The following is a 27,192-nucleotide window of genomic DNA, read 5'->3' as shown; positions in this document are numbered from 1 at the left end:
ACTTAAGTAACAACTATTATTACATTACAACAATAATAAAGACTTGTTAGATTTTATTATACAACCAAATCGAACAAATGGTACAGTGCTTATTCACTTATCCGGACACGTTGGGAAAGATTTTTCTGTAAACATGTCCGGATAACCGAAATTCCGGATAAGTAAAAAAAATCAATTTCTTCATATAATAATACAACTGCTGCATATAATGCAATGCATAATAAAAGTGTTATGGTAAAAACAAATACATAGTAAATGTCAGTAATATTTCATGAGAAGATAAATTATAAAAGCTAAACTAAAGGTTATTCAATTTATTTTTTCTAAGGTAGAAAAACATCAGACTTACTAACCATCTGCAACTATATACATTTTTTGAGGGTCAAGCAAGTAAAATTCATCATTTGTAATTCCGCCTACCCTAACTACTAATTTAAACATAAAAAAAATCTTGTTTAAGAGAAAATATAAATTATATTTATTGTTAAAAGCAAAAATAATGTAAACCTATGTCTTTAAATGAAGAAAAAATTAAACAAAGAAAAAAAAAAACAGACATAATGAAAACGAGAAACTTGGATTAAACTCAAAGTCAATTTAACGGAAACATATCACTCTTAACAAACTAGTTTTCATTTGAAGTTTTAATAAAATAAGAAATGATAGACGTTTGTTTTATTACAAAAGCATACAACCCTACTTATTCAGAAAATAAAATGCTTGCAGGTTGAGTTTTTAGAGTTAGGAATTGTGCCTTGCATAATAACAAATAACGTATTGCAGAGTTTTATATATAAATTAAGTTAATTTTTTGACATAACGTAAAAATAATAAGTAAAAAATAAAACATTTCGTTCTTGGTTCAACCAATGAGAAATTTTCATTAGTTTTTATTCGGGGGAAAACTCAGATTTTGATTCGACTAATTACTTTAAAACAAATAAAAAGACATAAGAGTTAATATGCTTTTTATTTTCATGTACTGTATTTATAAGTTTTATTGCCCAAATAAATTATTCTTATCTACTAATTCAAAAAGGGTAATTCCTATCTTTTTCAAGTCTGTAATTTAGAACATCTAGATCACATAAATTCTCATAAAAATTATTTAAATAACTTAAGCTTTATCCTCAAGTATTAAGAATGAAAGCAGAAAAAAAAAGTTTTTATATTCTTAATAAACTTACACATTCAGACACATTAACAGTTTATTGAAAAAAACAAGTTTAATTCTTTTTTACGAACTCAAAATATCCAAAGAAAATAGAAACAATAAAAAAGTAAGAACAAAAAATGTGCATAATAGTATATAAAAAGTTCTACTCTAGTTCTAATATTACAGTGACATAATTATAGTTTTTTTTTGTTATGATTACAAAAGTAAAATAAACAAAATATTTGCAACACTAAAAAAAACTTGATATTTTGAATAAAAAAGTTTTAAGATTAAAGAGTTTTCAACGATAATATGGTTTTCTAGTTCAACTACTTTTGAAATGATTTAGGTTAGAAAAATACTTTGACAAATTAGAACAAGCAATGAAATTTTTTTAATTATGTATCTAACTTAATAAAAAGACACAGTAAAAAAAATTAAAATAAAATATAAAAAACTAAGTATGATGTTAGTTTTTAAGTCTAATACTATCTTTCATAGCTTATACCATGTTTTAATTCAAGTGTGTAACTATAAACTAAATTATTTGTCAAATAGTTCACATAAACTAAAGTTTATATTTAAAAAATAATAATAGTATGGCATAGTAAAATTTGTGTACTGATTAAGCTATAAACATAATAAAAAAATCTATAAAACTAAAATACAGCACTTCGAAAAATTAGTCAAGTTTTAAAAGTCGCTTTTTTTGAATAAATATTACTACGTCTAAGCTGGACAAAAATAAAATTGTTTAAAATAAATTTGATAACTGAAAAATATTCTTAAAACCTAGAATCATATAAATAAACTCAGTCGTAATGATCAGTATACATTCTAAGACATAAATAATTTTACTAAAAATACAAAGAAATATATTAAAAATACAAAATAAAATGGCAACTATAATTGTACATTTTTTAAAGCTTTAACATTTGGATACGGGCTTCTTAAATATCATAAAAAGTGTAAACGTTATTAAAAGAAACATGAATATTATGTGCTAAAATAAAAGTTCATGAAATTTTGTAAATATGAAATTTTAGATATAATTTCTACCAAATAGTTTATTTATTGAACCATCACTGAACTTAGACTGATTTATTCTAATGATTAGATTCAAGCTTTTTTTACTTATATTTCACTAAATACGGAAAATCTCCGAAAAAGCTGATTATGAAATAAAAAGTTTAAATGATTAAATGTTTCAAAAATAGTTTTCTATTCACTGAATACGGAAGATCTCCAAATTGCTAATTTCCCGTCTTTTGAAGATGATCCACTTACTACATACCTAAAAATTCATAATAAAATAACTAATTACTACATATTTAACAGTTTATAAAAAAAAATAAAACACATTTTATGGCAAAAAGATTATTACTAGTTTTAATTAACAAAATAAAGTTGCAAATAATTATACAATATTAAAAACAATTATCCCTAATTTTTATACAATTTAGTAAATTGTTTAATTACATAACCAAATATATTTTCAACACAAATTTAGTAAAACAAACGTATTTTTGAATATCTAAATAAAACTATCCTTTTTTAATAAATTTTAATAAAATAAACCTACTTTTAATATAGTTGAAAAAAACACACCTAATTTCAAAACACTGTAACAAAACAATTATTAAATAAATAAAACTAACCTATTTTCGATATAGTTTTAATATAACTAAATAAAACAAACCTGTTTTCAATATAAATTTAATATAGTTAAATAAAACAAACCTGTTTTCAATATAATTTTAATATAAGTAAATAAAACAAATTTATTTTAAATATAAGTTTAATATAAAGAAATAAAACAAACCTGTTTTCAATAGCGCACAATGTAGTAACTTTAGCATCGTGAGCTTTCAAACACCTTTCTTGAGAAATCGTTTCAATTTCAATTATCGAAATATCTCCTACAGAATCGCCTACCCACATCTTAATTGATTATTTATTATATATTATTTATTATAATGTAATTAATTTTTATACAATATTTTTTAAATTCAATTATTGAAATATCTCCTACTGAATCTCCTACCCACATCTTAATTAATTATTTATTTAAATATAAAATACACAGATATAAAGTCTCTTATATAAACTACTTAAGTATAAATAAAAGTACAGCTTCTTATACTTTTTGTGTGTTGTACTATATTATATTGGAATTTTAAAATACATCATGAACAAGTACATTTATATAAACGAAACAAATTAAAATTAAACTAATTAAAACAAATAAATAACAAACATATTTATCCAAGGCAAGCATACAGGTGACACTTCTCGATACGTCGATGTCGAGTATAAGTGAACTTCGTGGTGACATTTTAACTGCAGGTGACAAATCAACTTCTCTACTTAGGGGGATTTTTTTCTTGTTTTTGTGCCACACGTAAATAGTGCCCGTTGAATCACCGCACCAAATCTATATGAGTTTTTTTTTGTTAGTTTATGTACTAGTAAAAACTAAAAACTTTATTACGTTTTAAAATTAACCAAGCCTATAACTTCTCTACGTATAAAAGTATGCAGTTAAAATTAAAAACCATTATCTCAGCATTTTTGTATTTAATATTAGCTTATGTGGTATTAAATATGACATGTCTATTTTAGGTTTCAAGAAACAACTCAGGTATTAGTCTTTGGTTTTTAAAGGTTTACAAAGTTTTTAGGTAGAAAATTTGAACAAACTTGATTATATACATAATTACTAAACCGATCAAAAACTTGGAAGTATTTTAATATAACTTAATTTTTAACTCAAGCTAATTTTTTTTATGTTGTATAAGAATTTTATTTTCAGAAACAACATATAGACTTATAAAATTGCATCAACTATATTGATGTTCGTTTATAACTCACTTAATTATTATTATTTTTTTTATTAAAACTACAAATAATATGCAATTACAAAAAATTAAATAACCAACTTGATTGTTATTAGTAACTAAACACGTAGTAATTTCACAATTAGTACAATCCGTGTAAAAATCACCAATTGACAGATTTTGAACTTGGACTCCTTCAGTTGTTAATATGTGAATAGAATGGGGCGTGCCTGTTTCATACAAAAAAATTGAGTTGAAAAATATTCAGTACAAATTATATAATCATTGTACTGAATAGTACGATCATATTTGTATCTACTTGTAATAAACAAAGTTAAAACTTGAATTTTTTGTGTTTACTTGTTTAGCAAAAACGCATTATCCTTAAAAAAGTTGAATGGGTTTATGACTTTTCAAACTCTAATTATTCTAAATAATTGTGGAAAGTTTTCTTTAACATGTTATAAAAATTTTTTTAACACTTTTACTTTTACTTTTAGGTTAATCAGGTACATTTCTATACTAAAAACATTTTAAAAACTAAACAAGGCCACTTAAAAACTTTATAAGAATATGAACTGTCATGTATAAAGCCTTATTAAGTTAAAGAAAAAAAAAACATATTTAGCTTGTGTGTTTTTTTGTAACCTAGTATAAAAACTAATAAAGTTTAATATTTAGCTTTAATAAGAAATAAAATAGAAAATAACAACAAACGAGGCAGTTGTTCAAAAATGAAATTTGCTTTATAAAAATTTAAATTTACGCTTATATGCATGAAAATTTAACATCATTAAAAAAAAAGTTTTGTTCCTAACTCTGTTGTAATTAATTGCTAAAATATCAAAATAAAAATTATTACTGACAACAAACTAGGTAGTTGTCTAAAAACGAGTGAACTTGTATCAAGTTCTTGTATGACGTCATATAGCTTCGTTCCGGTTTGGTGCTTTTCTCACCCCAAGTTTTGATGACCCCGTCCGACGATGCGCTCACTATTTTCCTGTAAAAACAAACAAAAATAATTAAAAAAAAACTCTAATTAAAAATGAATAAATTGGGTTAAGAAGTGAGATTAATTAAACAACTAAGACTGCGTAGATCAGGTTTTTCAAAACTTTTTTTCATAACGTCCACTTTTGAGAAAGTAAAAAAAAGAATGCCCCCCTTACAAAAACATTTGTCAAAAATCTACTGTGTGCAAGATATGTTCCCCTGATATCTTGTGTAAGTTTCACAACTGACCTAAATACGTCTAAGATAATTTTTGCTCTTCATCGTGAATCCCAGAATAGCTGAAGTCTTAAATTGACCCCTTTACTCTTCACAACCCCCTTTGGTCCCATAAATTTCTAAAATAATGTGACCCTTTTTGGGAAACCCTGATGTAGATAATTTAATTTAAAACGCCTTACTTTGTTTTTTAAAACAAGTACAAAAACATAATTAGAATAAACTAATATAAAATTTATCTTTTTACTTGATTTTTGTTATTTTTATTTGAAATATATACGAACTTAACAATAAAAAAGAACAATACTTTTTTAATAAAAACATTACATTTCTTCCTTAAATAAAACTTAACAGCTAAAATGTTTGTAATAATTGCTAAATGCAATATCTGTAATTTATGTTCAACTTACTTAGAATACTTAAAAAAACTTTTCAAGATGTACTGTTAAACTCTACTTAAAACTTTAAAATTATCTTGACAATTCAGTTTTTCTACTGACTATTTGTTATACCCATAAAATCTGTGAAAAACTTAAATGTTGTAAATTCTAAAACAAACTAACTTGTTACATTTAACAATTGAAACAACTGATGTTAGATGCTCGTGTAAAACCCTGCATTTTTTCATTTGTTCCGTACGAACCACGTAAATATTTCTATCTGTGCTTCCGATCCACAACTCGTTTGATGACGTCATTAGCATGCAAGTCTGTTGAAAATGAGTTAAACAAAAAGTTTTTTTTAATAAATTAAATTGTTTGGTGGAGAATGTAAACTAAAAATTGTTGGCTATTTGAAAAAAAGTTTCAGAAAAGTAAAATATTTTAAGAGTATTGTTAGAAAAAGTAAAATTTATTTTAGTTTTAAATTCTTAATCTAAATATTTTTTTCTTAAAACTAAATAAGATAAAGTATTTTAAATATTTAGTATAGTGTTTTGAATTGTTTTATAAAACCAAACCAGTTTTCCGCCTAAATCTTTAATAGGTCTGCTATCAAGACTCCATTTAGCTGCGTCTATCAACCTTATCTTGCTAGATTCCAACGCTACCCATATATATGAAGAATCTGTATAAAATAAAATGGCTTAATCTAGTTTTGCTTGTTTCTAATACCACCCAGATATATGAGGAGTCTTTATAATAAAAATATTGATCTCATCTAAAGCTACACAGACATATAAGAATTATGTATAGGAAGAAAGTATTTAAATTTTATCTTGCTGAGTTAATATCAAATATTATCCTGTATATATGTATATGAAGCAGACATTTTTTTATTACTTATAACAAATTATCCCGTAGAAGTATATAGCATGCATTTTACGTGTTTATTTTTTAAATATTATCTAATACAAACCTGTAGAAGTATACAACATGCATTCTAGTTTTTATATATTGTTTATTACAAACTTGTAGAAGTATATAGCATACACTCCACAGCAGTCTTTTTAGAAATATTTATTTTAATACTATTTATTATAAATTAACCTGTAGAAGTATATAGCATGCACTCTACAGCAGTCTTTTTAGATTCTTTTGGAGCTGAGTCGATTCTGTGGGCCAACATCTAAAAATTTATAAATTGTTTTTTTTTAATTTCATGTTAATGATTTACATGACTTTAAGTACAGTTTAATAACTTGGTCAACATTTACACTACTTGCAATAATATTACTTTATTGATGAAAATTTTTGTAAACTAAAGATGTTACAACAAATATTTTTTTTAAAGTTTTTACCTCATGAGTTTTAAGCGGTAACGCGTTAGGGTGTCCATTTTCGTATAATTTGGTCAACTTGCAAACATCTTTCAAATGTGTTTTGAATTCATCCATAGACATAAGGTCAGCTGTAATATATACTGTGTTGTAAACAAGAAAAAAATTGTTGATAAAAATTCTGAAATAATTAACACTTGTGTTAAAAATACTTACTTCTAATTTTGAAAATAATCACCTGTAACATATACTTTGTAATAAGTACTTGAATATTTATTTTGATAAATTTAAATTTTCATTTATTTAAACTGAATATCATTAATAATAAACAAAATATGTAAAATTAACTTTTTTATCAAACTTATTCAACTACCGAACAATCTTAACAAATAAGCACAGTTATATATATTTTACATTTATATTTTAGTACCATGCATACTGAAAAAAAACTAATTTGTGTTATTAGAAATTAACCTAAAACTAAACAAAAGCTTTTGTAAAACTAAATTAAAATGCGATTATCAACTATTTTATTTAAACATCTATATCATAATTAGTAGTGAATCAAAAAAACATTCTAATGAAAACTATGGTTACAACTTATAAAATTTTAACCGGTTATGCTGAAACCATAGCAACAACAACAATATTTTGCATCTAAATGTGTATGTAGTAATGTATTTAAATAGTACTGTGTTATTAAGATAAAGCTAAGTATAATATTATAAAAATATTTTTAGTTTTAAATTTATGTTTTTTTTTAGTGTATTCTTAGAGTAAATAAATTTTAATTTTATTCTATCAAATTCACAAAAAGTATATGTTAATTTGGACATAACTGTTTTTATATTATTAATTTTTATATCACAACCTAATACTACTACATACTTACTATACTAATAAATTTAAAATAATATTTAACCTTCATCTTTAACAATTTGGAATAATGTATCAGCTACAATCACATGTTAATTAAAAATAAAATGAAAACTATTATTTAACCTTCATCTTTAACAATTTGGAATAATGTATCAGCTACAATCACATGTTAATTAAAATTAATAAAAACTATTAATTAACTTTCATCCTTAACGATTTGAAATAATGTATCAGCTACAATCACATGTTAATTAAAATTAATAAAAGTTAAATAACCTTCATCTTTAACAATTTGGAATAATGTATCAGCCACAATAACGTGTTGAGAGGCACTCACATAAGACATTGAATGATCTTTCCAATCTGAAACATTATAAGTTTTAATAACAAATAAATAATATAAAACCTAAAGTTTACCTATTGAAAATATTTTGTCATTAAAATTTAGAACTTTATGCTTTGTGTAAATAACAGTTTAAACTTATAAAAAGTCATTACACTGATACTAATGTCTTTTGTTGTTTCATGTTTGTACATATATTAAAAAAAGTTACAACTCAAAATAATAGTATATGAAAAAATGTATTTTAAATATTAAAACTACAAAAGTTGCAAAATAATATTAAATACCAATTACATGGCAGGACAATCCCTGCCAATTCTTAAATATGTAACAAATAGGAATATAAAATTATTTATACATTTTAAAATAAAAAACCTCTGGACAGCATTCTTCCGACTCTCAGTTCTTGAACGAGATCCAACCAAATCTCAGATTCATTTCCCAAACCCACTTTTAATGAAGAATGCTCTGTAATTTTTAAAAATATTAACTTAAAACAAATAAAATCTCACATTCATTTTCCAAACCAATTTTAAATGATGAGTGTTCTGTAAAAATATAATAAATATAAATAAAATAAATAAAATTTCAGATTAATTTCCCAGACCAACTTTTAATGATGAGTGTTCTGTTAAGTAAGCAAAATAATATTAAATTATTAAAAAAAAAAAATAAAAACTTATTTTCTAATCCAAATTTAATAATAAAGGTTTTAAATTATATAAAATAATTTTCATAAATAAACAACTGATAATATTTTTTGCCTTATTTGCTATATCCACTTAAGGTTTTTTTTATGTCAAATAAATATCAAGAAACAAAACTAATAAAATCAGTTTTTTAAACTTTTCTCCAAATCCTTTTTTGGCAAATAGCGTTTTTTTAGAACAAACAAAAAGTGAAACAAATGAGCAAAAAATATAGAGTACTATATTTAAGATACTTTTCCGAAATCAATATTATTAATTTGTAGTTCAAAATAAAACAGATATACAAATTACTGCTTTTAAAGTTTAAAAAACTCTGTTCAAGTTATAGAGTAGATATAAAACGTTTTTATCAATACATTTTAATCTGGTGATCCAAAGTAGAATAACATCATATTTAAAAAATATTTCAAACATTTTTATTTTACGACACATGAATAAATAAATTAATACACGCTGATATAATAAACACTACATAGTCGTTCATTATTTTAAAGTTTAATAATTTATTACACAAATTGTAAAACACCCAATTTTTAAGGAAATATATGATAGTTAAAAGTTATTTTTAACAATCATTAATTTATCTTTTTTATTCATTTGAGTAATCTATCTTTTTATTTATAGTATAAATCTTAAAATAAACTTTAAACAATATTTCAAGTTTGGTGAACGTTTTATGTTGTAATAATAAAACTTAACTTCTCGATAAATTCTTTAAAATTTTTACCAACTTATTTACGTATGTTTAGCGCTAAATCAATTTTACTTTTGTTATAAACTAATTTAAATAAATCAAAAAAAAGTTTACTGATAGTAATAATATCATAACATAAAAAGCTAATTCGAAAATTTCCAATGCTTCATAATTAATATAAAGTTCTCAATCAATTACATATGTCTGAGTTTAAATTTCAAATCAATTAAAAAGTATATCTAACATTTCAACTGTAAAGCATTGGTATAAAACTTCTAATTCTAAATTAATATCGTACCAAAAACATTATGCAACTGTTAATCTTTATCAAGAAATAAAAAAATATATTACAAAATAACTTTCTTATTCACAAACCCATGAAACTTATTCATTTTTTAGTTGATTATTTTATTAAACATTGGAAAACAAAAGTATGTTAAATCCATATTACAAACTCATAGTTCATTGCATTTTTTATATACAGACTTTTATGTAAAACATTATTTAAATTCTAAAATGAATATTACAATACTAATGTTAACAACTTATAACTTACGTTAAACTGTAATAGTATGTTTTTAAATATATTTGACTATTAAACAAATTAATTATTTCTTATTTTTACCATTATCGTTTACAATTCTGGTTTCCTTCTTAATAATTTTTTTAAATACTTGTACAAATAATTTAAGAAAGTTTTTATCTAACAATCTTACCATAATTCTTAACAACTAATATAGTTCTGAATAAATATTTGTTAAATTTGTTAAAAATACCTTTGAGTAAATTCATAAAAAATCTTACCATTATGTTTTACAACTAGAGTTGATTTAGTTCTAAATAAATTTTTGTGTTTTCCAATTTTAAGTTCACGAATATTGGCAAACCTTATCATAACTTTGCATTCTGAATAACCATCGGTAAAAAATATTAACCTGAAAAAAATAAAAATATATAAACATTTAGTACACGCTTACATAAATAAAAATAAAAATAAAATTTCAAACATTTACATTCATTTCTTACATTAAAGTCAAAATTTTCATTATTTAATTATTTTTTAGCTAATTTTTAAAAATTCAGCATGCGGTGTATAACTAGATGACCGAAAGATCTATTTGTACACCAGGTCTTTAGTCAGACTTTTTGAGCGGTTTTAGTTTGAGTTCAATAAACTTGTAGACAGTTATTTAGATCCATTTAGAGTTTTTTTATACCGTGTTTTAAATTTTTATATACTGGGTTGCCAAATGTTTTCTTTTCAATTTTATCCAGGCTTTATAAATTTCTTCGAGGTTTTAAAAAAACAAGCTTTTAAAAAACTTTGTTGGTCTATTTTAAGTATAAAACTAAACTAAAGTTTAAAAAAACAGTCTTAAATAATATTACGACATTAAAAATATACTTTGAAGCTACTTTAAATGTTTTTTTTAATGAAAAAATAAGATACAGAAAACTTTAAAGATACAAACATATTTTAAGTATGATAGGTTTTTTGTATCTAACCGAAATTTTTTTACTTGATAAGTAAAAATAGTTTAAAATTCCAGTTTTTTTAGTAACTTGTTTTCAAAATTCCAGGTTATTCTTTATTTAAATTTCTCAAATTTCTAGTCTTTTCAGGATTTCCGGTTTTCAACTCTATATTTACTTAATTAAAAGCATATGCTTAAGCTCTAGTTTCAAAATAGCTCACAATTTTAAAACTAAAAAGCGTTAAAAACTTAGTAAAAAATCTTGTTTGTATAGTTTTTTACTTCATAAGTGAAAACTAACTTAAAGAATTATATTTGAAAACTCCAGCTTGTGTAAAACTTTCCTTATTTATTATGGCATTAATCGTAATAATGTGTTAACAACTAACATTTTACTGATGAAATAAGACAGTTTAAACCAATCTTTTTATAAAATATAATACGTTTATTAACTGCTATCTAAGCAGTGGAAAAAATGAATAAGTAAACTTATATCTAACAAAGTACTGAGGCTAAAACAAAGTGTTTAAAAAGGTATAAATTATAAAACGTGTGAGTTTTACAATATTTTATGTTTTTACGTCACTAAGTAATTCACGCTGCATAAATTAATTTTCATATGAAATTTATTTAAAGTATATTATTATTTACATACAAAATAATAGTTATTTAACATTGCTTGTTAACTATTACCAAGAGTTTTTCTTAACGAAGCTTGGGAACAAAGTTAAACTTCTTTAAAATTTGGTTTAAAATCAAACAACTACATAATTAGTTTAAGCATAACTCATAAATCAATTTAAATATGATTAATAATATACATAGTTTTTAATAAAAATTAAACAGCCTAAATTCAACTAGTAAAAGCAGTTTTTTACTTCATATACTTTTGTTTAATTACAATTCATTTTATGTAAAACATAATAAACAAACTTTCTATTAGTGATAGCAAGCCTTCCATTAGACTTATTACTCCAGACTACAGGTGATATTTTCAATATAACTTCGTTGTATTGCAATACACCCCTCAAATTAGCATAATTTATACTTCTACTGGCCATTTCGCATTCATTTCTACACTGTAAATTAATACATAATTAATTATTTGGTTTTATTTAAACTAACTTATTACTAAGTTTTACTTCTACTATCCAATTCGCGCTTTTTATACTTAGTTGTTATAATAATAACCAGTTGTTATATTTGATTATTTTATTTTAGGTGTTAATAATTGTAAATTTTTATAAAGTTATAATTTTAAAAACAATACCTGTTTGGATTAAGTGCACACTAATCAAAAAAAATTGTCGTTAACTACAAGTTACTGCTATAAAAATACCTGAGTATAAAATAGAAATGGAGAAAAAGTAAAATATAATATGAATAATTGAATGATTATCAACAAAGATTTACACCAAAAATAAACTATTACCGAAATGTTTTTTTTAAACCTTTTTTTTAAATAAAGATTATTAGATTTTAATACTTTAATTTTGAAATATAAAGTAAAAACTTAAGTTAAAAAAACATTTATTAAAAGCTTACATTTCTAGAAAATAAAAACAACAAACAAAAAAAACCTTTTGCAAAAACTAATATTTATCGCTTTATTAAAGTCTAGTCGTTCAAAACTGACAGTAGCCCTAACGGATTAACTTAGATAGATAGGATTACGAAATATTACAAATAACTTAAACTGGAAACAATTAATTAAGTACATGATATACTGGAAACAGCTATTAAGCACTTCCTAAATAGTTTTCACATTTTTAAAGCCTTACATACTTTCAATATTCTCATTATTTTTAGAAAAGTAATCTAAAAAACATTTAAATTTTATTCAAAAGTTACACAATTAAGTTTTGCTCTTAAAAAACCCAAATGACTTATGGTAAGTTTTTAAGTATAACTATAGATCCTTATAAGCTAATATTACACTTTTGAAGCATTTAAAATAAAAAAGCGAAAAAGCTAAAACCAAATTTAAAATCATATTAAAATATTCAAAATATAAAAAAACTAATTTTTTGTTGTTTTTAATTAGTTTGCACCCATTTAAAAGTCGTTTTACAAATAACTATTGTTTAAAACTTCAAGAGACAACTTAATTAATAATAGAATCGAGAAAAATTTCTGCTTTCAACAGTTTTTTATTACTTTGCAAAAGACACTTTAAGAAATACAATTAACACTAAGAGAAACATATAATTAAATTTATAAATATTAAAGCCAGTTAAAATAAGGTGCGATTAGTTAATTATCTTTTCTTTAATTCATATTAAATTTCTTTAATTATTAATCTTTAAAAACTTTATAATTACAAAACCTAACAACTTAGACTGAAAAAATAAATAAAAAGTAAAAATATTTATTGTTAATGGAAACCACATCCTGTTAAACATGTTATAAAATCTATATAGCTGCAATTTTAAGTACTTTCTTTTTTTAAACTTTTTAAACATTGTCATTTTAAAATAATATAAGTTCAAACATTAATTCATAACTTATTTTTTTGAATTTTAAAAATAACATACTTTGAACCAAAGTAAAAGTTTTTGTTACCCAATTGGGAATAAAATTTAAAATATAACAGCTAACTTTAACTTTAATGGCAATATAACTAATGATAAAGTTTTAAGTATAAAAAATAAAGTTTTAGTACTTTGTTACAAAAAATAATATAATATTTTATAAATTATTTTTACTTTTATTGTCAGTATGTATAACTTAAATTCAAGTTTCAACTCTGAAATTTTTTTTTGGATTAAATATAAATTTTAAATAGTTATAAAATTACAAACAACAACTATTTTGTTACTTAAACTATCAAATACTAATGATATACTTTCCTATATTTATGAACAAAAGAATTAAAGCATTAAAAAGGAAGTTTAGGTAATAAAATATAGGAGTAACTAATTAGGTATTTCCTTAATAATTGCAACATTTGTTTTGACGTTCATAGAACTAATATGTATGAACATTAAATGATTTAAATAGTTAGATTAATTTTAAATTAGCTTAATAGGTGATCTAAGCTGTAAATCATATTTAAAGTATTTAGGTGTGATATCAAAAAATAAAAGGTATTTAAAAAGTTTAGTTTTTTAATACTTTGGATATTTAACTTTAAGTAGAACAACACTGTACATTTTAAATAGTAAAACAAACTTTTAATGAAAAAAAACTTTTATGAAAAAATATAATAAACATAAAAAAATATAAATACTAACTTGTTTCCACGTCTGATAGAAACTTGCAAATGATTCTGGATCGACTTTATTTGAATTATTAGATAAAATTCCGAACAAAATATCAATAACTTCACCGTCTGACGTAATATCTGATTTCTCTAGCAATTTCGAAAATTGTGCTTTGTCTGAAAAAAAAGCAATTATAAAATTAATTTTCAAAAATGTGTACAGAATACTTATATTTTTTATAACTTAAAAACATAGTATTTTAGATTTTTTTAACAGCTGAAGCACTTTGATTTCGTTTACTGGATAATTAATTTGTTAAGTGAACAATATTTTTAGTCTTAATTCACGAAAGTTCTCAAAAGTATTAATACTTAGTTATAAATTTTATATAAAAGTAATTAAAGTTAAAATAAATTTTATAAGTTTAAAAAAGTCTGAATGCATCACAACTATAGATTTATCAGCCTAATTTTAATAATTATTTATTTTAAATGTTGAAAAGTTGATAACACTTATAAGCAAGCAATTTATCATATTTTTTAAATACTTTAATTTATTCACTTTTAAAATCTCAAATTTTGGAACGAACTAATTTACGATAGCTTTTTAATAAACAAAAGTAAAATTACTTATTTTAAAAGATTGTGATAAAATCTAAACACTATTAATAAAAGCTAGCACATCTTTAAAAAGCAATAAAATTTTAACGCCTCGTAAGTTCAAAAAGATAATTCAAACTAAAAATAGGTCATTTAAAATTAATGTGTGACAAATAATGCAGTCTGAAAATTAGATGTTTCCGAACTTAAATTATCAAAAATCAGTTCCGTATAGTGAAAATATATAATGCTGAAATTACTGCAAATTTGTGAGGTGGTGTTAAATCTATTTATTAGTGCTTACTCAATTTAATTTCTACGCTTTTATTGTTATTGTAAATGACGTTACTTAGTTTTTCAAATTAAATTGATCGTTTTTATTGATGCATAAATAAAAAAAAGACATATTTATTTATTTTTTCATTTTAAAATTTCAGATATAAAACTTTAACAACTCGAAAAAAGATTGTTGAACTACTAGACCTTTTAAAATGAACTATCAAAAATATAATTCATAGAAATAAATCATTATGGCAACTTAAGCAGTATATTTTTTCATTGTTATACATACTGTATTCAAAACAATCAACTATGTTTGTATTTAAAACAAAACAAGACAATTTGTAAACAACAATATTAGCAAACCTTTTTAGTAACAAAATTCTAGAGTTTTAAATATATCACAAAACATTACATTCTTACGAAAATAAACTGTATAATATTTTATTCTTATTTTTGATAAGACTGAAGAGCTAGCAAAGCAACATAATAAATCAAAAGTTTAAAAAATGTAGATTAAGGGTAACTAACACCTAGCTTGAACTTACAAACTAAGATTATTAGAAAAAATTAATACGATTATTTAACTGTGCTTAATTGAAAAATATATGTATATTTACAAATATTATAAAAGATAAGGGTTCGTTTGTAGTGATAATAAAAACATTTCAGATAACACTATTTTAAATTTGTGTTTAAATGTTTAATAGTTTAAGGAAAAAAAACATATTTTAGGGTCAAAATGTTTCAAAGTATGGTTTTAAAAACATAACTTTAGCTTTTATGCAAACAAGTTGATTCTTTATTTAACTTTTAGGCTTGACTTTGTATGTACAAAACAAAAGTTAAAGTAACATTTAAAAAAAGTTGTTTTTAAAGCAAAACAACAAATTTAAATTCACCCTTAGGCTTAGCTGATTAAATCTCAAGTTTGTAAATGGTTTAAAGTGTTGTTTTAACAACAAGTTTTTAGTTTATTTATTTTGATTTATTTCAACCTTTGTGGCATTTAATAATTAAAAAGTACAGGTTAACAACTATTTTTTTTTTTTTAATTTAAAACTTTTACTCATTTTTCATCTTAGCTTTTGAATAATTTAGGTTTATTAGATAAAACCAAACACTTTTAATGTGATTTTTCCAAAAAATTTAACAATCAGTTAATTCCATAAAACTTCAATGGCGGCATTTTAATTCCGGTTGGATTATTTTACAGGGAAACTTGCAGACACTGTAATCCTTTTTGATATATAGGGTATTATATTTCTTTGAAATATAGGTTTCGGTAAGCTTTTTTTAATCAGATTAGTAAAATGTCTATATATCAGTAAACTAAAATATTGTTGATCTTTAATTTTTAGTTTTATTTATTTTTTTCTAAAAAAATATTGTAAAATTAAGTTCAAAGTATTAGCCAAAAAGTATAAATTTACAATAAAAAAACATTTACTGGTTTTTAATAGAATTGGAAGTTATATTTAATCAAAATATAAAACATAAAGAAGTAACAATTTATCTTAATTCTATTTAATTAATCTCATTCACCAAATCATTTTGTAGTTTTGCTTGAAAAAACATTTAACAACTTAATTAAATTATTCGATCAATTACCCCTATTTAAAATCAACTTGCGTTCGAGGTATTTGTTTAATCCCTTAAACAAACTTTTTAAATAAAAAACGTTAAAATAAACTTTAACCGAAAAGTTTTGTATTTTAAATTCATAAAAGCTTATTCTTCTTATTTTATCTTCTATTGTATACCTTGAATAGTCAGTTTATGTGTACCAATAAATACACCATTTGTCCTAATATTTGTTAGTTTAAATATTAGTCAAAAATATGAATTACTTTAGAATTTTTAATTGACTTCTACTTAGAAAGTAAAAAAGCAAGACTGTATAATCAGGGTTCGTGCGCATTTTTTTTTTCATTTAGCCTGACTGAGACCAATTTAGCCTGACATCTTTTCAAAGTAAGGAAAATACCCTTTAAAAGTCATTTTAGGTATTTGGGGGTCTCGATTACTACTATTATAGTTACTGACTTCAACCAGCTTTATCTCAAAAATATTTTGAGCTATAAAAATCTGCAAAAAGCAACTTATAGCTTAGAATAGTTACAACTCAATAAAATAAGACTAAATTGTGAAAAAGGTGATTGACCCCCTATGCCCTTAACACAACAAATTCAGTAATAAGTTTTAAAATAATTTTTACTAAACACAATTGTTCAATTTAATTAAGCACTAAGTAAAAACATTATAACCAGAATATTTATAATAATACGACGTGCATTGTCGTGTTTTATTAAAATTTAAAATGAAACGCTTACATGAATATTAAAATAAGTAAAAAATGTTTATTTTAGTACTTTGACTGTTACTTAAAATTGATACATAATCATAAATCCTAAACTCTAAATATTTAAGTCATATCAGATTTAAAAAGCTTACACTTAAATATAAAAAATCTATTAATATTTGTTCTTGTAAAGAAATATGAGTTGTACCTAAAATTTGTACTCCCACAAAACTTAGTACTTATACCTTAAAGCTAAGTTTTAGTGTTGTGAATATCTCTAATAACTTTAAACAAACAGTAAAATATATGAATAAACTGCTACGAGTTTTAATCTAAAAAGAATTTGGTATAAAACCTTAAAATTAGAAATTAAAACAGTTCAACCAACTAAGCTCTAAAAACATAGCTGATGTAAACAAATTCAAACAAACAGCTAAGTAGTTGAACTAAACTGTGATGTTTAAACTGTATTTATTTAATGAATTTTCATAATTATGACGTATATAATCTACTCAAAACAAAATAATGAAGATTCCTTAATTTTTTTAGAGATTCAACAAAAGATTTTAAGCATTTATTTTTACAAATACTAACCAATTTTGTCTATAATCGCTAAATCTTTTTTAGAAATAAATTCACATCTCAATTTGATCTTAAAAAGATTTTTTAATCAAAAATGTTCAAGCATTTGAACTGAGAAAAACTGAGATTCTGAAATTTTTAAATAAAAAAACTGATTTAGCCTGACGTTTTTCAACTTTTTTGAAAAAAACTGATTTAGCCTGACTTAGCCTGATTTAGCCTGACGCGCACGAACCCTGTATAATGTAAAACAAGTCACCATAACATTTGTAAAAACTACTACAACTTGATAATGTTACAACTTGATATAATGTTTAATATAATAAAAGTACTTTTATTGTATTATCTTTAGCTTTGTAATAAAAAACAGTTACTAAACTACTTATCAACATGGCAGATTGAAATTGCATTAACTTTTATTAGTACACAAATAAATAAACTAAACAAATATACCAGGGTTGGCAAAGATTTTTTTGTAAATTTCTTCCAGGTTTTATGAATTTCTTTCAGGTTTTAAGAAGAAGGTTTTGGTCCATTTTTAGTATAAACAAAAACTTAAGGTCTTTAAAAAAATTAAAGCATAACAAGGTTGAAAAGATAATGTAAAGCTAATTTAAATGTGTATTAATGAAAAAAAATTAAACAATACCAAAAATGTTTAGAAAGAATTTTTGTATTTAATTGGAATTTCGCTGCTTTACATGTCAAAAAGTCTAATATTCTAAGTTTTTTTTTAATTTTTTATTGATTTATGTTCAAAAATGCATGTTTTTTAAAAGTTTCTCAAATTCCAGGTTTGCTAGTTTTTTTTTGCCTAAATTGTCAAATTTCAGGTTTTTTCAGGATTCCAGGTTTTTTAGCGACCCTGCATTGTTTATAAAATAATTTTTCACACTAATCCACACTAAAGTTAGGCAAATGGCATTCGTATAAACATTAAATTGTATATAAAAAGTTATTAACTAAGTATAATAAGTAAATAATTAATTTACCAACCTACTGAGTGATAGGGCAAGTCGCAGTCGTAACTACTTTCATGTTAATATAAATAAAATATACAATATATATACAATATATATATGTATAAAATATACATTTATCTAATTTTAATTTACCAACCTACTGAGTGATACGGCAAGTCGCAATCGTAATTGCTTTCGCTCCTTCCGGGAATCCCCTCCTCGTAAAACTGGTCGTTTTCGTAAAAAGTTTCCTTTCTCATCAGCTGCCGGTCCTCCGGGCTCAGTGACGTCATCACTTTGCGGATGCAGCTGTTACGTCATAATTGATGTTAAAAAAGTTTCAAAAAATAATTTTTAAACAGCTATACTTTTGAATTACATCATCTAAAAGTATTTAATCTTTTTAAATCAAATACTAATAAGACAAATAACTTTTAGATATTTTACTAGAAAAATTAATAAAAAGGTAAACCATTTCTATGTAATAGATATTTATTAATTTCTTTTAAACTAAATACAACATTTCTGAAAACTATAAACAATGACAATTTTTAAAACTTTAAGTAACAAAAGTATTACAGGTTACTCTTAAATAACATTTAAGGATATACAGTAGTACTTGTTAAATCTTTTTACACACGTTAACTCTTAACAGTAGCCATATAAAATTATATACAATAAAGTTTAAGTTCAGACAAAAACCTACTTTTAAATATTTCTGCTCAAACTTTTTATTTTGGTAAACCGTTGAAAACCAATTTCATAAAACTTATATATTTTTGTCTTTATATGTCTTTTGAGCTTTTATAAAGTTTATAATTCAGTTTTCGTTGTAAAACAAGCAATTTATTTATCTATTACAATTTCAGACAAAATAAGAAACATTTTCAGACACAAATCCATTTGATAAACCTGATTAAGTCGCAAAAAGCGTATCTAATCCCAACATAAGAAGCGCGTTGTACTAACATTGTCACGTCATAATAAAGAAACATTGATACGTCATAAGGATATAAAATACTAGCTTGAAGTAAAACAAGTGATGTGACTCATTGAAGATTTGTAGATTTTATTGTTGAACATTTAAGTTTTAGTTTCAACGTTAAAAATTATACATTTACTGTTTTTGACTAAAATTAGTGTTTTTATAATTAATTACAAAAAATCAAATATATTGAATTTAGACGTAGAAACCTTTATAATAAAGTTAAATTGAAATTGTTATCTTGCTCATTTTACGTAAATAAATTATGTTTAAGATGTTTGTAATTGAAAACTTATTTGAAATTCTAATTAAAAATTCAAATCTTGTTTAGATAACTACTATTTCTTATTTTAGCACATCAGACACTTATAAAGTTTGACTCATAGATCCAGGTTTTCCTAATTACAGTTTTGCAATAAAAACTTGTAAAATTAAAAAACTTAGTTTTCAATCAAAAATATTTTAAGTTGGTTTATACAAAAGATTTTTATATTTGTAATTATGTTTTGTACAACCAATTTAATGTTTTTTTAATAACAAAACACGTTTGTACAATGCCTTTTGGATAGCTTGTAAAATTTCAAATGTTTAATTAAAGCGGTTTTGATAAGATGATTTTATCTTTGATGTTTCAATCACTTAGAAAAACACTTGAAGTTGACTTTGGATTAAAACAAACAAAAATATTACGTAAAGTTTAAACAGTGTTTGTACATGTTAAAAACACACGTTTTAAAGTAACTTCCATAAAAAATATTAAACAAATTATATATTTAAAGTTCCTTAACAAGCCAACATTAAAACAAATATTAATTTTTATTAATTTTTTTCGGAAACAAAACAATTTTTTACTAATTTTCAGGAAACATAAAAAGTTTTACCAACTTTTCAGGAAACATGCTGTAGTCCTCTTTAGCTGTTGCGTGTAAATCTTGGAGACCGAGTTTGTAATTATTATTTGCGATGTAGTAACTACCTGTTAAAGTAATAGTAAGTATATTTAAAGGAATTGGTATATAAAATTTCTGAAATTTTATTAACAAATTGTGATTATTGGGAATATAGTAGGTAATTGTAAAAATGTACAATTAAAATTAGCTATTTAGTAGCGTTTTTGAAAATAATTTGTAACTAATTTTTGTTTTTCAGCAACCTATTTTTAAATGCTAGATAAAAGTGTAAAAAATGTAACTACAAACTATCAATTTATATTTTTCTTAAATTTACAAGTGATCATGTAGAAATTAAAAGAATAAAATTTTTTAATTGCGCTTTTAAACTTTTTAAATTGTTAATTTCCCGTATATAAAGATACACATATAAATATTTTTTATATAGCACATGTAAAAAGCTAAAGTGCTCAAGTAACTAATACTAAATTTCAAGCACAATTTAGCAACAATTTAAAAACATTGAAACTCTTTATTTTGCAATTTAAATCTTAAATGTAGCTTTCCATTTAAATGGATTAAGTCAAAACCCGAAAACTGTTTGCAATTCTCTTGCAAATCTTTTTTCAGCCAATTTTAAATGAAATAGGCTCAAACTGCGAAAGTGTCATTGTAAACTTTTAGGTGTAAAGCTAACAGATTTATTCATCAGTTTAACAAGTGCAAAATTGTGCTGAAGCCGTGTAATTTCAACTGACATGTTTTAAACTTAAATAACCTAAATGCTAAATAATCACTCAAATTTTAAATAAAAACTTTACACTTGTGTAGACTTAGGTATTATATGTGAAATAGAAATAATTGAATTCAGTAATAACTGAAAACTACTTTATGTAAACCTTTTAAACAAAAGTAAATATTTTAACTTTTTTATAATAGTTATCTATGTAAATCAACGTAACAAATATTTATACAACAACTATTTCTATTCTACCAATATAAAACATTATTTATTAACCCTAAAAAACTGTTTAATTACACTTTATTTATTTTAGACATACAACACTAAAATTACTTTTTTAACCGTTACAAAAATATTACAAAACTCCATACCTTTACATACAAGAAACTTTGTGAGTATATAAAACTTTAATCAACAAACTTATTCCGTATAATTAATTTTTCAATATTTTTTCAGTGTTAAACAAACCTCTACAAACAAGCTATATACTTTTATGAGATTATAATGTTTTAATTAGTAAATAATTTTATATTTTAATTATTTTTTTTTCCAACAAACCTCTACAAACGAGCAATGCGGCCCGCTGTCTCGACCTAAAGTCGTTGTTTGATTGGTTCAAAGTTTTGGCGGGAAAATTACCGCTGAACATGGTGTTGGATTTGAATACTTGGTTCTGATTGCATGATATTTTGTTGAGAAGATCAGTTACTAGATCGATACATCTCTTGTAGAAATGACCTGAAATAAATAAAAAATAATAGAATTGTGTCTTTAATTTTATTTTACATAATTAAGATTTAACCAGCTTAAATTCTATTGTGAAAATTCCCTGAAAAATAAGTAAAAATTATGAACTAACTGTGTTATTCAAATAAAAAAGACCACATATTAAAAATTTTGCAATCAAGCTGAGTGTGTTTTATTGTTATTGTTTTTATTAGTTTTACAGTTTTTTGAGTTTAAAATGAATAAAGTTATTTGATAAACTTATTTCAGGTATAGAAGTTTTTTTTTTAAATTAAAAATTTAAATAATTTCAAAAAATTTTGAAATAACAAGGTACTGTTTTTTGGAATCAACATTGAACTAAGTAAGCATAAAAATATGTCCTGTTAGTTTTTAAGAATTTAAATACATCCTTATTTTAGTGATTGAAATATTATTATTTTCTATCAATCATAATTTAACTAAAACCAAGTATTTTTAATAAAAATATTTTCACATAGCTTTTTATCGCTTAACAATTCATAAAGAAATTTTAGCTACACTAATCAATAATAGTTTACATTTAAATATAAAACAAGTGTTTCAACAGTTGTATTTTTATATTTATGGAACAAAATTAAATTCATTAAGTGAATAAGCTATACAAAATGGTACTGTTGAAAACAATTTATAAGATTTAATTCAATATATAGAAGTTTATCACATTAAAGACTTTATTGAAACTTGTATTTGTTACAGTTTAAAAAGAAATAGAATGTTACAGACTTCCTTTCATTGAATATTTTTGCTATTTAAAACTATTTTGTATGGGTTTTTTATGAAAATATAGAGCTATTGAAATTGTATAACTTTGTTAGGTAAATTTCAGAAGCATACATATGACTTGGACTAAATATACTAAACAGAACTATTGAATATTACACCATTCAAAAGTAAACTATATAAATATTCATATATCTGTTTTAATATACAAAAACAAATTTGGAGTTTGAGCATTAAAAAATATAGTAATGTACTTACTTATATAACTTACTTATACTTACTTATAAATTATCTTACAAAATTGCATTAAAATTTGTGCATAAGTTAAGGTGACAGACACTTGATATTTGAAAAGTAGGCTAATGATTTGAAAAGGTCAGGTAAATATCAGATTACTTACAATTTTCAAAGCACATATTGAATTATTTTCAAATTCGATAATTCATTTCACTTCAAATCATGAGTGCGTTTAAATTGGTTTGTAGATGAAATAAAACACTTGGAGAAATTATATTCAAATGTCAAAACTATAAACCTCTTAGGGATATAATTAGACTAAATTAAGATACATCTTAAGTTTAAGCTTGATTAAATTTACATTTGACCATTAAAAAACGAAAGTGCTTATGGAATAAAATACTTTTACATATTTCGAAATGGTCTGTAAATGTTGTTAAAAAAGTCAAACAGTTTATCAATTCCACATCTTATAAACTTTTTTCAACTGTTTATGTTGCACTGCTATATTTTTTACAAGTCAACTCTTTACAACATATAAAGTTCACAACTAAATTAATAAAAACAATTTTTAACCTGCATTGAAGTTAGTTCCTTGTTTAGGAAATATAGGCAATGTAATTAAAAAAAAAACTTAACAAAAATATTAAAAATAAGTAAACTACTCCTAACCTGCATTGAAGTTAGTTCCTTGTTTTGGAAATATAGGCAAGTATATTTAATTAGATTAATTAATAGTCAATTAAACAAAAATAAAACCTGCATTGAAGTTAGTTCCTTGTTTAGGAAATATAGGCAATGTAATTAAAAAAAAAACTTAACAAAAATATTAAAAATAAGTAAACTACTCCTAACCTGCATTGAAGTTAGTTCCTTGTTTTGGAAATATAGGCAAGTATATTTAATTAGATTAATTAATAGTCAATTAAACAAAAATAAAACCTGCATTGAAGTTAGTTCCTTGTTTAGGAAATATAGGCAATGTAATTAAAAAAAACTTAAGAAAGATGTTAAAAAATATGTAAACTACTCCTAACCTGCATTGAAGTTAGTTCCTTGTTTAGGAAATATAGGCAATGTAATTGAAAAAAAAACTTAACAAAAATATTAAAAATATGTAAACTACTCCTAACCTGCATTGAAGTTAGTTCCTTGTTTAGGAAATATAGGCAATGTAATTGGCATATTTTTACTTTTCAATCTGTCCATTGGCAACTCTGAAAAGTTTTAATAACTAATTAAATATTACTTAAAATGTTTTCATTTTTATTATATATATTATAACTAGTTGTAGAAAAACAATTAATTTTTAATTAGAATTTTTTTTATAGTTGACGATTAAAGTTTTAAAAATTTATTAAGAAGTGTTTCAAAAATATACTTTTACCCGTTTAAATTTTCTGTTTTATTATTGAGTTATTTCTGAAAAACATTTTTAGAAAGGTGTGAATAATCAATTAAAATTTGATCATTATCTTTGTTATTGACGGTTTTCTTTATAACAAACTCATTGTTCATAGTTGAGTAATTTTGTTAAAGTTTACCTTAAAAACATAACCATTTAAGAAAAAATAGAGTAAGTTTTACTTAAACTAAAAATTTTATTAAAGTTTATTAACACATTTGTATACTTATGTGTACTTATTCTAATGCATTAATGTGTATATTAAATTATAGAACTTCAATTTTTTTGTTCAAATGAATATAAATATTACTAAGGTAAACTTAATGTAAAACATATCAAAAATGTTTGAAAACTTTTATAAAACTTATTTGAACCGTAACTAATTTAAGTACATGTAAATGAGATTTTACAACTTTAAACACATTTTAGACTTCTTATCATATTTACATTTAAAAAAGTTGTAGACAAATTTATTTTTTACAATAGGTTGCTTTATCAATCTTTTAAAATAAACGAATTTACATGTTGTAAAAAATTGACTTAGTTTTTTATATACTAATTCTTTAAAAGTTTAGTAGAGTATTTAAAAACTGTATAAATATCTTTGAAGACTATTTAAGTAAATTAATACCTTTAAAATCAATTTAAATTTTACTTTGTTTAAAAAAAAGACTTTTTGTTATCTTTTTAGTATATGAAACTTAGTTTGAGATTTTAAAAACTGTTTTTATTTAATAGGATTTTTTTGTTTTACTAGAATAAAAGGTTTGATTAAGAAAATTTTACTTTAAAATTAAATTATGAGACCATAACTAATTTAATTACCTTAGGTGAAAACTATTTTTGGTAATTAACTTTTTTATAACGGAAAAAATAAATCTTGTTTTTTGTAATATAACTACCATAAGGTTAATAGAGTACATTACAAAAATATTATTTTAAAATTAAAATTATAAAATTACTATACACTATTAAAAAAAAAGTAATTAAAATAATATTACTAAACTTATTTAGATTAAATTTGAAACGCTAATTTGTACCATTTTTATAAACCAGTTTTTTGTTATTAATTACAAAGTTAATTAAAGGTATTTTTATTAAAGACTATTTAATATTACCGTACTAATGTAATCTTTCAATTAAAAATACTTTTTGTAGTATTTCGCACTTAATTAATAAGGGTTGTTAGAGTTGAAATAAATAAAATGTTTCGCTATTAACTCATAAAAGATTTATCAAAATCGTTAAAAATCTAAATAAAATAAACTTTAGGTACTTGCTTAGATTTTTTATAAATCTTTATAAATAACTTGTAAAACCCGTAAAGATTATATTGACAACTATAGTTTTATATAAACTAAATTATATACAACAAGTATCTAATTACTCATAAGTGTATTCATGCGTGAAATACATACAAAATCTTGCAGTGCTCGGTTTTTTCTTGATCAAATTAAGTAAAAATTATTTTTATATACAAAGTAATTGAGAAATGTAATAAACTAATATATTTGTAAAAATATATAACAACCCTGTTCAAATTTTACAGGTTTAAATAGACTCGAAATCATATTTCTATGCATAGTTACAATAAATTATATTAAAATACATAATAAACATATAAATAAAACCTTGTTCAAATTTGACCAGATTGAAAGGACTTGACACCATATTTCGATGCATATTAAATCAACTAAAATGAAATAACTAAAGAATATAAAAATAATAAAAACCTTGTTCAAATTTCACTGGATTGAAAGGACTTGACACCACATTTCGATGCATATTTTTAACAAACTAAAATGAAATAACTAAAAAATTTAAAAATAATAAAAACCTTGTTCAAATTTCACTGGATTGAAAGGACTTGACACCACATTTCTATGCATATTTTTAACAAACTAAAATAAAATGACTAAAAAATATAAAAATAATAAAAACCTTGTTCAAATTTCACTGGATTGAAAGGACTCGACACCACATTTCGATGCATACTTCCAGTTGAAAAAAAAAAACAAAATAAACAATATATATAAATAAATATATACAAACAACAAAAACCTTGTTCAAATTTCACTGGATTGAAAGGACTCGACACCACATTTCTATGCATACTTCCAGTGGATGAACTGAGACTCATGTTTCTTTTTGCCTTCTTCAAATGTTTCATTTCTTTCCTGTCTATGGTTGAAGTCGGAGAATCGAAAAACACCATCGATTTCACTTGGTTGTTTTTTGTTCTGTAAGAATAAATTAAAAAGTTTTACTGAAGTTTTTATCAGCAGTAAGAGTTATACATCAAAAACTTGTTGCAGCTTTCATTGATTAAACTGCTTATTTTCTAATAAGTATGTACAGGAATTGAAATATTGCTTTTAGATATTACAGAATTTATAAGTTAAAATATTGTTGTTGATGTTTGTTCTAACATTTGTTTTTCGAATGTTTCTGCTTGTATTAAGTTTACTGTT

At 23.0% G+C, this 27,192-nt stretch overlaps 1 protein-coding gene across 1 annotated transcript in view; it reads right to left on the bottom strand.

Moving 5' to 3' along the window:
• Window positions 1-1,782: 1,782 nt before the first annotated feature.
• The window catches only part of LOC145833991 (DENN domain-containing protein 3-like), a 45,572-nt gene continuing 20,162 nt past the window's right edge, over window positions 1,783-27,192 (bottom strand). Inside the window, exons 16-34 of the mRNA XM_082941289.1 lie at window positions 26,783-26,961; window positions 24,450-24,533; window positions 22,150-22,329; window positions 20,845-20,935; window positions 19,132-19,283; window positions 14,281-14,426; window positions 11,981-12,126; window positions 10,377-10,507; window positions 8,544-8,636; window positions 8,102-8,188; window positions 6,968-7,077; window positions 6,717-6,795; window positions 6,188-6,294; window positions 5,790-5,935; window positions 4,860-4,996; window positions 4,096-4,223; window positions 3,414-3,590; window positions 2,979-3,097; window positions 1,783-2,450 (exon numbers count right to left, since the gene is read on the bottom strand). Of these exons, the coding sequence (XP_082797415.1) occupies window positions 2,378-2,450; window positions 2,979-3,097; window positions 3,414-3,590; window positions 4,096-4,223; window positions 4,860-4,996; window positions 5,790-5,935; window positions 6,188-6,294; window positions 6,717-6,795; window positions 6,968-7,077; window positions 8,102-8,188; window positions 8,544-8,636; window positions 10,377-10,507; window positions 11,981-12,126; window positions 14,281-14,426; window positions 19,132-19,283; window positions 20,845-20,935; window positions 22,150-22,329; window positions 24,450-24,533; window positions 26,783-26,961 (2,365 nt within the window). The 3' untranslated portion in view covers window positions 1,783-2,377. The remainder of the gene's footprint in view (window positions 2,451-2,978; window positions 3,098-3,413; window positions 3,591-4,095; window positions 4,224-4,859; window positions 4,997-5,789; window positions 5,936-6,187; window positions 6,295-6,716; window positions 6,796-6,967; window positions 7,078-8,101; window positions 8,189-8,543; window positions 8,637-10,376; window positions 10,508-11,980; window positions 12,127-14,280; window positions 14,427-19,131; window positions 19,284-20,844; window positions 20,936-22,149; window positions 22,330-24,449; window positions 24,534-26,782; window positions 26,962-27,192) is intronic.

This window comes from Thalia democratica, chromosome 4 (genome assembly GCF_965202585.1).
Source record: "Thalia democratica chromosome 4, ktThaDemo2.hap1.1, whole genome shotgun sequence".
Lineage (NCBI taxonomy): Eukaryota > Metazoa > Chordata > Thaliacea > Salpida > Salpidae > Thalia > Thalia democratica.
This window is presented reverse-complemented; position numbering and strand designations above follow the sequence as displayed.